This window comes from Lycium barbarum, chromosome 8, assembly GCF_019175385.1.
Source record: "Lycium barbarum isolate Lr01 chromosome 8, ASM1917538v2, whole genome shotgun sequence".
NCBI lineage: Eukaryota > Viridiplantae > Streptophyta > Magnoliopsida > Solanales > Solanaceae > Lycium > Lycium barbarum.
The window spans coordinates 126271842-126285420 of record NC_083344.1 but is presented as its reverse complement, the minus strand read 5'-3'; the positions used below and the strand labels follow the sequence as shown (position 1 = coordinate 126285420).

At 37.4% G+C, this 13579-nt stretch overlaps 1 protein-coding gene across 1 annotated transcript; it reads left to right on the top strand.

Annotated features, from left to right (window-relative positions):
* Positions 1–606: 606 nt before the first annotated feature.
* LOC132607209 (uncharacterized) lies at positions 607–11822 on the top strand. Its single transcript, XM_060321082.1, has 8 exons — positions 607–922; positions 1019–1121; positions 1225–1329; positions 3433–3518; positions 7441–7682; positions 9343–9523; positions 10525–10708; positions 11198–11822. Exons 1-8 carry the CDS (start codon positions 870–872, stop codon positions 11498–11500), a joined length of 1257 nt encoding a protein of 418 aa, XP_060177065.1. The 5' UTR covers positions 607–869; the 3' UTR covers positions 11501–11822.
* Positions 11823–13579: the final 1757 nt, after the last annotated feature.

The window sequence follows — 13579 nt, the reverse complement described above, 5'->3', positions numbered from 1 at the left end:
AAAAGATAGGGACGAATAAGGGAAAAAAACGAAAATGCCTTAGCTCGACTGATTTATACATCAGATATTCAGTCTTTATATACATTTTACACATAAATTATACCAAAAAAGTGATTTATACACCAAATATTCAATTTTCATATCCATTTTACACATCAAATATACCAAGAAAGCACTTGTTATGATAAAAAAAAAAAATTACAGTCTTTTTATCCAATTTACACATCATTTATGCCAAAAGGTGATTTATACACCATATATTCAGTCTTGTTATCCAATTTACACATCACTTATACCAAAACGTGATTTATACACCATATATTCAGTCTTCATATCCATTTTACACATCAAATATACCAAGAAAGTACCTGTTGATAAAATAAAATTACAGTCTTTTTATCCAATTTACACATCATTTATACCAAAGCGTGATTTATACACCATATATCCGGTTTCTATAAGTAATGCTTTGCATTCTGTTGGTATCGCCCACAACCGCCATATTCTACGTCGGTATCTATTCAGAAATTTTAGCAGATAAGTGGAAAAAAGGATATTTTAATACTACTATTTAAGGGCTATTTTATTTTAAACATGCTTCTGGGGCTACCAAAAGTAATCAGCACTAATGGACTGCTAGATACGGTTTTTTCCCTTCATAAAATTTATCCCCTAAACAGGCTACGGTTATTCTCAAAATATCCAAGAAAAAAGAACATTTTATTTCAAGCAAAGCAAACACACCTGCCATCTAACTTTTGGTACTTTCCTTTGAAATATCAGAAAAAAACAGTTAAACTTGCTGCCACGTTTATTACAGGAAAAAAACAACTCCAAGTGAAGATCAGAGTAATAACGAAGACCTGAAAATGGGAAATTCTCAGTCGAATTCCACGAATCCACGATTTGCTTTAGCTAAGAGGCACTTTCTCTATAACACACTACACAGATAGTTACACAGTTGAATATGTATTTGATCAATTTTGAACTCAAACAACATATGATATTCTTTTTGTAGAGCCTTCACTGAGAAGAAACTAGAAGACCTGAAATCGTTGTTCGATTCATTAGCTGCACAATCTCAGAGCAATGGACAATACATTTCTAATTCCGTTTTCAAGGTACTTTTTGTCAATTTTATGTATCTTTCTTGTCAATATATATATATATATATATTTTTTTTTTTTAAATGAAATCAAGAATTGGGTATTTATGCATATATAGGTGTATATTGGAGTTGAAGGGCCTTTGGGTGATAGAATGTTTGATTTGGTTACCCAGAAACGTAAGGATCAAAAACTTACATTTGAAGACCTTGTCATTGCTAAAGTGAGTATTTTTTGTCTCAATTACCCTAAAGTTTTCTCATTTGTTGATGGTATAGTAAGTTTTCCAATTCCAGCATTCTACATGGCAAATTTAAGACCACAACATTTAAAGGACTACAACACATGTTAATTTAAGACCACAAGATTCAAAACTCTCCCTCAAGTCTCGTTCTGTTTCTTAAACTCCCTGCCTAATCAAACTACACAGTTAAATTAGGACAGAGAGAGTATTTTTTTTTTCTTATAGCTTTTCCAGTTATATAAGTTAAAACTGCAATTTATCTGGGTTAGTATCTGAATTCACTCCATTCATAGTATTGTATGTTGATGGATTATCCAAGTTGCACGCAAGCTGGCCGAACACCACACAATAAAGGACAACCCAGTGCACTAAGCTCCCTCTATGGGCGGGGTCCGGAATACACTTGTCAGTTTTGCAGTGTAACCGAGTATCAAAATTAATTTGCAGGAACCTAGTCCAATCCCCTGTGTTACGGGGAATAATATTGGGAACACTTTGTATAACTTATGTGGTTTTCCAGCATTCACCACCAACATGGCTAAGTTGGTTTTTTGGTTTTGATCACCAACACCGAATACCACATTTTGGTTTTCACTCGATCATCAAAAAAAAAAAAAAAAAAAAAAAAAAATGAAAGCCACACAACACTCTTTCTTTTTCTCACTTTTTACTTCACTACACTGAGGTACATCGTTAGAATGTTTCAGGAGCATAAGAGAGAGCATTCTCCGGAGTAAGTTGTGTATCTTCATGTTGATCCAATTTCTTCTCTTTATAGTCTAGTCTTCTCCTGGTTGTCCTCTTTGAAAAACTGACTGTTGCCTTCTTTTGGGAAACTTGATAACCCAATCTTCCCCGCTTCATCTGGGAATCTTGCTTTGATCTTGTGCCTGAGTTGAAATTAGTCTCGAAAGTGTCTTGATTCAATCTTGAATGTTAATTTGATCTCAAGGAACTTTTCTTCATAGTGCTTAGAATGTTTGCCAATTTTGTGATTTTGAAGAATGCCTTTTTTTATAAGATAGGTTAATTTTATTGAAAAAGTTACCAAGAAGGTACAGTAAAGTACAAGCTAAGAGATCTAGGATAGCTGTTACAATTAACTCAGCATATCCAAACCTCCAAATACTGAAATAAGTTTCCTACTATGCTTTCCCTTTCCTTACACCAAAAATATAAATTCTGCAGACATCTATTCTTCATAACAGAAATACGAGAACTTTTACCTTCAAATCATCTTCTATCCTTTCCAACCAAATTGTCCACATAATGCAAAGAGAGATTGTCTTCCAGATTTTCTTCTTTCTTTTGCCCACTTTCTCACTTTGCCAGCTTTTAGAGCTCTTGTACTATAAGGCATGACACATTGCACTCCACATATGTTAAAAAGAGACCCCAAATTTGTCCAGCTTGTTTACAGTGGAGGAATAAATGAGTTGCAGATTCCTGATCTTTCTCACAAAAGAAACACCTACTGCAGAGGACAAATTCTTGAAGTTGCTATCCAGACAAAACAAGCCACTTTTGGAGGAGCTTTAGTCTTCCACAGCATCTTCCAAGTCCTGTTTACCTCCCATAGTCCAGCCTGTCTCTGCATCAAGTTGTAGCAACTTTTAACAGAGAACTTTTTATCTTTGCTTTCAACCCAGACCTGCAGATCCCTCTTATTTTTATCCAGAATCACAGGTTCCAGCAAGTTTAACCATAGACCAATATCTTCCACCACCCAATCATTGAAATTCCTTCTAAATTTAAGTTTCCATCCTGTATTAGAGTAGCATTCTGCCTCTGTACATAACTTGTTATTTGCAAGGCTATACAAAAGAGGAAATTCATGCCTTCCCATTGTGTGCCATTTCAAGTTCTCTACCAGCATACGGATGTTCTCCTTCTAGACAGCCAGAATGAAGAACACAATTGCAGAGAACGGTTTTATAGTTGTAAACTGTAATTCATTCAGATAATCATTACCCTTTACTGCATAAAGGTGGAAATGTATCTCTCTATCTGTGAAGTTTCTATTGCGAGTAATAAATGGAAAATATGAACTCATGATCTATGTTTCCACTTTTTTTATTGCAGGGAACGTATGAGAAAGGGACAAATAATGATATTGAAGAGTTTATCTATCAGTTGTTAGATGTCTTTGATGATGGCATTGTTGGAAGGTAGAGCAATAAGCCTTGATATATTTAAGGGCTATATATAGTGTGATCCCTCCAGATTTAGTTTTTTCACATGTAACTATGCTCTACTTTCAGAATGTGTCAATGACCTCTCTCGGTTCATGGGTTAAAATTAAAAAGTCCAAACTAACTTTTCAATGGAATTGACAATTTCACCAGCTCAAGCTTTATAACTACGAAAACACCCGCAGAGGTTCTTACTGTAGGTTGGTTGAAGGCATAGAGGTCTGTTGGGCATCGTGAGGGGATCACGTTTTGGGCAAAAGGGTGAACTAGAGATCTGTGAAGATTTATGTGCTAAACTGCTGGTATTTTTAGTGAGAATCCTCTCCTAAAAGTACTAGTAATAAGGTGGTACACTTGCCATTAATTGGATTTAAAATTAACTCTTTCACTTTTTCCCATAGGTAGATTATGTTTTCCGCCCGTTTCTGTTTGCTGTGGCAATGGACGCTCTGACAAGCCATATTCAAGGAGAGGTACCATGGTGCATGTTGTTTGCAGATGACATTGTGCTTATTGACGAGTCGCGGAGCGGTGTTAACTCGAGACTGGAGGTTTGGCGACAGACTCTGGAGTCGAAGGGTTTCAAGTTGAGCAAGACTAAGACTGAGTACTTAGAGTGCAAGTTCAGTGATGTGAGTCAGGTAGAGGATGAGGACGTGCAGCTGGATACTCAGGCCATCCCGAATAAAGAAAGTTTCAAGTACCTGAGATCGATCATCCAAGGGACTGGCGAGATTGACGATGATGTCACACATCGTATTGGAGCGGGATGGATGAAATGGAAGCTCGCATCAGGGGTGTTGTGCGATAAGAAAGTGCCGCCTATTATAAAGGGAAAGTTCTACAAAGCGGTGGTTAGACCGACTATATTGTACGGGACGGGATGCTGGCTAGTTAAGAAAGCTCAGGACCAGAAGATGAAGGTAACAGAGATACGGATGCTGAGATGGATGTGCGGGCATACCAGAAAAGATAGGATTCAGAATGAAGTGATTCAGGATAAGGTGGGTGTGGCCCCTGTGGTGGATAAGATGCGAGAAGGGAGGTTGAGATGGTTCGGCCATGTGCAGCAGAGATGCGTTGATGCGCCAGTGAGGAGGTGTGAGAGGATGGCAGTGGTGGGCCTGAAGAGAGGGAGGGGTAGGCCAAAGAAAGCCTGGGGAGAGGTGATTTGGTAGGATATGGCGCTACTTCAGCTTACTGAGGACATGACTGGTGATAGGAGGGGGTGGAGGTCGAGTATCAGGGTAGAGGGCTAGTGAGGGTCCGCGAGGTTTTCTTTCTCGCATTAGGAGTATTTTTATCTTGCTTCTATGTGTTGGGTCTTGTCTATCTTTGCCGTATTATCATGACTTTCTTGCTCTTGCTATTTCTCATTTTAGCATTGTTTTGATTTGCTTGTCTGCATCTGACTCTTTTCCCTTGTTTTCCCTTGTTTTCTTTTGAGCCGACGGTCTTTCGGAAACAACCTCCCTACCTTTCAAGGTGGGGGTAAGGTCTGCGTACACTTTACCCTCCCCAGACCCCACATTGTGGGATTCAACTGGGTATGTTGTTGTAGATTCTGTTTTCCCAAAAAATACTGTAAAGTGAACCACTTCATTAGAAAAAAAAAATACTGTAAGATGAAGGAAAGGTATGCGTTTATTGTGAAAATCGAGGGGAATTTTGTTTTCACGAGTCGGGAATTAGAGGAAGTAAATTGTATTTACGCTATTTTTAATTCAATTAACTGCTTTATCTTTATTTTCCAAGCTAAGTTTTAACCCTTTTTCACAGAAAAAGAACTGCTTGGTGCAGTTGAGATAGTTTGTGCTCTGTTTTTGCACAGTTGAGGCAGTTCTTTTTCCTTCCACCACTAGGAGGACCAGGGATTAAGTATAGATTCGTTTTAATTTGACCTTGTTTATGTTGAACTGAATTGTCATATCTCGCTTTGGACGTATTTCTTAGTTTTTATTTTAATTTTAATCTTTTTCATTTTAATTAGGTATTCTAGTCTTAACATTGACTTGAAAGCTGCTTTCACATCTCACAATCTCTTGGATACTTTGTTTTATTGATTACCGAGAAATCCCTGACGTCCAATGGCTCATGGTCCGTAATTCTGTGGATGATGATCTACCCCTCTACCCTTCTCCACTTAAATACCAAACTTTTGTCTGTGCAAAATGACAAGTTTCGAACCCGTGATGTGCAGCTACTTTTACCACTAGACTATAGCCCTGGGTGAATTTCTTGGACTACTTTTAAAATGATAATTATGAGAAGATGATCATTAACAAGATGCTAATGTTACAGAAAAGAGGGGTCTTAGTAAAAGAATGATTAACCATAATTCCTAGATAATCTGTCAATGAAGACCCATTTTTTTGATCAGGAAGCTGTCAATGAAGACCAGTCAAATGTTAAATAGACTAGCAAGCAAAATGAATATCTCAAAAAAGGTTGTGCTGCAAGCTTCCTGAGAAATGAGGGATTTAAGGCTTGTATTTCATTATTAAAAACTAATACGGGTGTTTGTAGAGATTGTTATTTTCCTACATATGTATGTGTGTAACATTTTTTACGTGACCCAACATGTCTTTGTCCCACTCATCTTATGATATACACGACTTCCCTTTTCTTCCATTACCCTCTATAATCAAGTGATGGTGGAATGATCAATCGAGTTTCCCTCAGGCTGGCTTTCTCCAAGGAAGTTTTGCTTATCTTGGTTTATGCAAAGTTCTCCATAGTCAACAGCTAAAATTGTTTCTTCTAGTCAACCTTGGCCATCCTGTTCCTTTTACTGCAGTCATCTTTGTATTATCACTCTTTTGAATAAGTGCATACTAGACCCGCTTTTCTATAGCCTCCACGCCCCCCCCCCCCCCCCCCCCCAGCGGGTTATTCCTCTTCCGTTAAGCTTTACAATAATTGATCCTCCCAACCCCCTTCTTGCGCTGTCTTCTGCAGATGCGCTCTCTCTAGGAATTACAAGTAAGCGTGTTTTGCAAACTTTAACTATTTTTCCATCCTTCGAAGCACTCGATACAAACTTAACCCTTAGGTTAGTTGGGGAGTGAAGTGTTGTTAGTTGTCTTTGATAGTGCTATTTTCCCTCTCTAATAATCAAGTAAAATAATTACAAGGGAGAATGGCCGGAGCATTACACTCCGTGAAGCAGATGCTAATATTTAAGTTCAGAATGAGGCAACGATGCTGCACCTGTGTCTTACTGGATAGAGGCTCGTATTGTTTGCCTACTAGACTAGAAACATCTGGGATTGGACCTTCTTTTGTTAAAAATCTATCCCTACTTTTTTTGAGGTGGAAGTGATATAGGATTTTATTTCTGAGAATGCATCTCCATTGAGAAAACAAGAGGAAGAAGGAGGACGTTTCAGATTTAATGTTCAAGATAGATAATGGAAGAGAAATGGTTTCTTCTTTGATCGCTTTCCATGACCTAGAAGCCCTCCTTGTAAGCTGACTTGGATATACAGACTCAGAGGATCTAAAGAGCATATCATCTGGCATTAGATGATGGATTGTTTCCATTATTTCAATAGTTGTTGTTAGATGAATGGCTCATTCCGGAATCCCTTTTTCTTTTTGTCTTGTTTCCTTATATGGAATACATATATGTATAATAAGAAGCTTTCTCTTCAGTTTATGAGCTTGACTACCTAAGCTTGGATGTCAAAAATTCATTGAGGCTCTAGTAAAATAACCCAGCCTAGTCCGGTTTAAACATTTATTTTTATTATCACTAAACATAGTTCTAGATCCTCTTTTTCTTTTTTCTTTATATAGATATCCATACTATTGAGTGCCAAAAAGAGAAAGATAAAAGAAAAACCAGTATTGCTTTCTCCTTTATGGTGGTAAATACATTTCTGGAATCAACTTGCAGATCAGATCTGGAAGCTGTCTTGACTGAAGTACTCAGAAATATATTTTCTCACGAGAGCCATCAATCTGAACCTAGTTCAGAGAGGGAACTTCTCGACATTTTCCTTAATGCTGCAAATTTAACAACGGATGATAAAGAAAGCGCTGAAAGCTGTATGTCTTTCGAGGAATTTAGAAGCTGGTGTGCCCGTCTTCCATCAGTAAGGAAGTTTCTTGGAACTCTGTTGTCTCCACGTCATTCAGGTTTCTGCTTTTCAGTCATCTTGTGTTTTCTGATTCTGTATTTCCACATTTTTTCTTGTTATTTGAAGTTTCTCTAAGAGGAATGCCTTTTCTACATATTGGACATTGCTTACGGGGTGAATTTCTGCGGGCTTAAATGTTAGCTTTTCTATTCAGTTTACATTACTTCTATATTCGCTGAAACTTCTATGACAACTATGCATGATACTGGCTTTTCCAGGTAATAGACATGTGGTTTCTCTGAAACTTATATGTTATTATGCATAATGCTGGAGTCCTGTTAAATAAAGTGGTGTGCGCAGGATCTTAGTAACCGGTGTCAACAGTAAAGTAAGAGAACAAATGAACAATTTGTTGTAATGATATCATATTAGAAAGACACAATCTAGACTATATTAGTACTAAAACATAATTAAAGCATATTGCCTGCTATGTTGCTCGGACTCTCCAAAAATGATGCCGCACTCATGTCAGATTCTTCAAAAAGACACTACTTTTGGAGTATCCGACTCTGGCAACATAGATTGCCCGTGGCGTATCTAGGTGGGAGGCCTAGGTTCATGTGCAGTCATGCTCCCCTCGCTTGATCATGTATAGGAATGCTATATTTTTTCAGAAGTACTTAAATATATATGTGCACACCCAAGCTCAAAGTGTGATATGGTGCAATGGTTATTGGGTACACCTCTCTAAGTGAGGTCGGGGTTCAAATTCTATGTCTATCTTGTTAGTTTTTACTTTTTTTTTTTTTCCCTAGAATTGGGCTCACCCACAGGGATGGGCAAGTCTGGTGTCCCCTTTTGCGTTTAATTAAGTATTTTCTTCTTTCTTTCTGTGTTTAGTTTATTCTTTCAAATTTTCCAGGTCTGACATATTGAAATTCCTATGCTTCTTTTGTCGCCGTAAAAGTTTATATAACTAAACCAAATATGTAAATTAAATTAGTAGTAGTGGAGGATATAGTATAAGCCAATGGGTTAAGCTGATTCCAATATTTTTGACACGCAGTATAGATATACATATAAAAGCTAACTAGTTAAAAAAAATAAAAAATTGTGAACTTTTAATTCCAAGAGCGTAATGGATCCAATGGTAAGAACCTAAAGGTTGAACTCGTCAAATTTTATATCCTGAATCCACCTCTTCATAATAGTGCACCCATCTTTTTGAAATCATGGATCTTCCTCCTGCAAATTGCTAAAAGTCTTTTCGACAAGTTTTCATTTTTTAATTTGTATTCACGATAACTCCTAATTAACTTCATTGTTAGCGTAGTAATTTAGTCGATTGTAACCATGACTTTACTTATAACCACTCTAGAACATTGTCAGTTATACATTTCAGTTTGTGTACAGAAATCTGGTTGTTTTTTTTGAATTCATAATATTCCTTGGTAGGAGTAAGGTCTGCGTACACTCTACCCTCCCTAGACCCCATGTTGTGGGATTTCACTGGGTTGTTGTTGTTGTTTTGAATTCATAATATTCATTCCATTTCCCCATCCCCATCCCCACCCCAAAAAATGAGAAAAAGCATGGTGAGTTATTTTCAAAGTTGCAAAACTGTAGTCAAGCTAGGTGGTAAGAAGTGTTTACCAATCTATTTGTATTTCTCTTTTGAGCAGGTAAGATAAACTAATTTATTAGTATTTCTTCTGCAGGCTCTGAGGTTCCTATGCTAGTATACCCAGAAAATATTGATCCTGCCGTAATATTGTTGAGAAAGGAATATGCTTGGCATATAGGCGGGGCCCTCCCCCAAGACGAGCTGCATGAATGGAGACTTTTGTATCACAGTACAGTACATGGCCTAAGTTTCAGTACATTCCTGGGGGATATTTCGTGAGTGTCTTCCTGCTAGATTAGAAATGATTTTCTTATTTGAGGATTAACTATCAGTATCTTTGATCTCATTAAGATCTTTAAATTAGTTATAATTAGGTAAAAGAAATTTTTGGTAATCACCTTGTTTTTATGGTTACTCGGTGCTCGCAGAAAACATTTCTCAGCTTATCAGATCACTGAATATGCTTATATTATTATCTTTTAGTTTAGCCTAACATTCACTTGCACAACTTGTTTTAGAGTTTGGAGGGTTAAATGCCGTGAGATCAGCTGCAAAGTTTACATAAGTATCTTTAATTCAATGGACTTTGAAATTTCAAGTTAGTATAACATGCATCTCTCCAATAGGTTCCCGGCAAAACTAGCTGCATTTTATAATTATAGATGCTTCCCGTAGAAAGGTTAAAGGTATCTGCCAGTTGCATTAATATATGAGTGGAATAAGTGTCATATTCATGATCACCCTCTAAGAAGCTGTCATATTTTATTTATGGCGGTGAGAGGGCATTGCATAATTCTCATAGCCCACACCGCTCTCCTTTTGAGATCCGCCATCCCCATCCACCCCTACTCTGCTGTGGGTGGAGTTTTCCCTACTCGGACCTAGCCTGCGGGCATTTTTGCACCCTCTATATGGGCATTTAGCCTCGATAAGTTCTTCAGAAACTTGCATAACTGAGTCTCAAACCCAACCAAGAAACTAAAAAGGTGTCTGTAACACAACACGAGGATCCAAAGATGACTCGAGAATTCCTTGATGAAGACTTGGAATGGCTATTGACAACCACAAAGAAATGTCATTCATGTAGCTGCGTGAATCCTGTGCACACCATATTGCATGTAGCCTTGTTTCTTGTAGTAGCTAAATGATAATTTTTGAGTGCACACTGATGCATAAATTCCATCACTTTTTCCTCTCCTTTCTATGTCTGATTGCTGTTAATATCATTTTTTGAGCCAAGTGTTATCCAAGTATAAACGCCCTACTTGAACTGCAGAGATGACAAAGGGCCAACTTTATTGATAATAAAAGATAAAGAAGGCTATATTTACGGGGGTTATGCATCTCAGCCATGGGAGAGGCATGCTGACTTTTATGGGGACATGAAGTCTTTCCTCTTCCAGCTATACCCAAAGGCATCGGTTTACCGTCCTACTGGAGCGAACTCTAATTTACAGTGGGTAAGTTTCTGAACTTTTTGATACTATCATTTAACTTTACCCATATCAGCTGTCAAAAAAAATAATGGATGCACTTGGTATCGTTGGAAAGGGCCTCTTCTTGTTCAAAACTTCAAAGTTCCTCCAACTCCCCAAAAACTTCATTTCTCCTATTATTTCATTTATCAAGTTGCAACTCGTTGCTACTGGTTACTTTACCTATTGCCCTAGAATAGTAAGTGATCATCTGACTTTGACCAGCAGTCACCAAGATCCTTGTTGGATTTTGTATTTCAAAGCTTTGAGGTCAGTCATTCTTCTCTTGGGCAGGGACAGAAATGTATCAATATTTTTGCAAGTCCTCTAAGTACACCAGTGCTAATTTTCCTGGTTCGAGTAAATTCCTTTAGCCTGGATGTTTAGATGTTGAAACAATAAATACTTGCAAACTGGAGTTTTATTTATCGATAATCGGGCTACTAAGATGTTTAAGCTCTTATCTTTTGGCAGTTTGCTATACATTTTAGTTCTGATAGCATCCCCAATGGCATTGGATTTGGAGGACGAGCTCACCACTTCGGCTTGTTCGTCTCAGCTAACTTTGACCAGGGGCATACTTTCACCTGCACTACCTTTGGCAGTCCTAGCTTGTCAAAGACCCAAAAAATCATCCCAGAAGTGATAGAATGCTGGGGAGTAGCGATAAAAAGACCTCAAGATAATCAGGATCGACTTCAAGGTACTGTGTTAGATAGATTTAAAGAGGATCGTCATATGCTTAACATGATTGGACTTGCAAATTCTAGTCAGTGATGTGCCTGCGTCCACTCAACTTATCTGAAGTTGAGGCACTTGCTGTGTTTCCTCTTTACTTGCTTCTTCTGCTCAATTAGCACGGTTTGGCTTGCAAATTCGAGAGTTTATTATCTTGCATGTAATTTAACAATGTATCGTGTTATTACAATGTAATTGAGTAAAATAATCAATAGATGCCCAACCCTGTGTACGCACAAATAGCACCTAAATTGTAATTTAAGCTTTTGGAATCATTCCTATCCGTCGAGTGTGGGCTGATTCAACAAGCCATTATGCCATCATTGTTAATAGTAGTTATCATTTTGATATATTGTCATGACCTGGGCGTATGTAGATTCAGCAAAATGTTGCTCTTCTTCAGGTGCTTTCAACAGTAAAAAAATGCCTTATCATGTTGCTTAAGTATTTGGTTGAGCCATCGAGGGATTAACGAGATTTAGAAAAGGAACAAAGTTTTTTATATGATTGTGATCTGCTATGTGTTGACATGTCGTTCTCCATTCATTTATGTGAACTGAAAAGAAAATGATATTTAAGGGGGATTGTTGGCAAAATGAAAATATTCATTCGAGAAAACACGTCAGGATAATATTTAGAGAGTGCAACAGTTTTTCTAAGGAAACCGATGTGGACTAAATGTACATGCTGAAAAGGGCTTCACTGGGCAAGAATCTCTTTGGTCTCATTGCACTTAATGGAGGTATGAATCTTAGCAATTTTTTTGCGCAGATTGCCCTTCTTTTGGGGCGGTTTTTAAATTTTGCCCCTCATATTTGTGATCTTTAAATTATGCCCCTCATATTGCTAGTCTTTAAGGAATTATCAAATTTATGCCGGATCCGGCATACTCATGCCTTATGGGCAGACTTGGCATAAGTATATCGGGTCCGGTATAACTTTGATAATTCCTTAACAAGTTTATGCCGGTGGGGGCATACTTATGGGCAAACTTTTAATGAGAAACTTTTATGTCGGACCCGGCATAAACTTGTGAAAGAATTACCAAAGTTATGCCGGACCCGGCATACTTATGCCAAGTCTGCCCATAAGGCATAAGTATGCCGGGTCCGGCATAACTTTGGTAATTCCTTAATAAGTTTATGCCGGTGGGGGCACACTTATGGGTAAACTTTTAATGGGTAAATTTGAACCTGGAATCCATGGGTTTGAACCTGGAATCCATGGGTTTGAACCTGGAATCCATAGCCGAAGGGTAAAATTTAAAGATTTTAAATATGAGTGACAAAATTTGAAGACCACCCCAAAAGAAGGGCAATTCGCAGAATTGTCCTTTAATCATTCAGATTCATCCCATTACATGCATTTATTTTGTTTCTTTATAAAATCTCTTAATGAATCTAAATGAAGTCTTTGACACGATTCAGACTCATTAAAATATTATGTCTTAGTCACAAGATCTTCCATGCCTCTACTGCACTTCTCTTCTTAGAAAAAATTTCACGCCTCTCACTCTTCTTCGTCAAATACCATTTTTTCCCCTCTTCTCGGCAAAATCTTATGGATCGTTACCCAGTTCATAATTAATTTTGCACCAGAAAGATCAAATATGATTATTCATGTGCAATAAAAGTAAAAGTTACTTTTTTTTTTGGATAAATCGACTGTGAGTAATTAATCCTCCATGTTGTGATGGAAACCTGCACAATCTTGTTTTAGCCGTAAGAAATTTTGCAATTTTCGTACAGCATTTTCTCTGTTGCCCCACTTATGGGGGAAAAAAAAGAAGAAAAAGACTCCCTTCTGGGATTAAGGTCTTTTGCAGATATATCATTGATAAATATATCTGTTACAAAAAGATTAACTTTTTGCTCAATTTATGGGTGATAAGAAACTTTGTTTTCTGTGTTTGGGGTTCAGTGTTGATGATTAGTACTGTGATAGAAATTTATGAGTTTGGGATCCATGGAAGATGCACGCTGTTGGGGCCTTGGGGTTCCATTTTCTGATTATTTTTTTTATTAAAAGATTAACTTATGTTGAGTTCTTGAAAAAACCAGGTTACCTGGTTACAATAATTTTATTTGCATTTCAGATAGTTTAATCTTTTTATCAAAT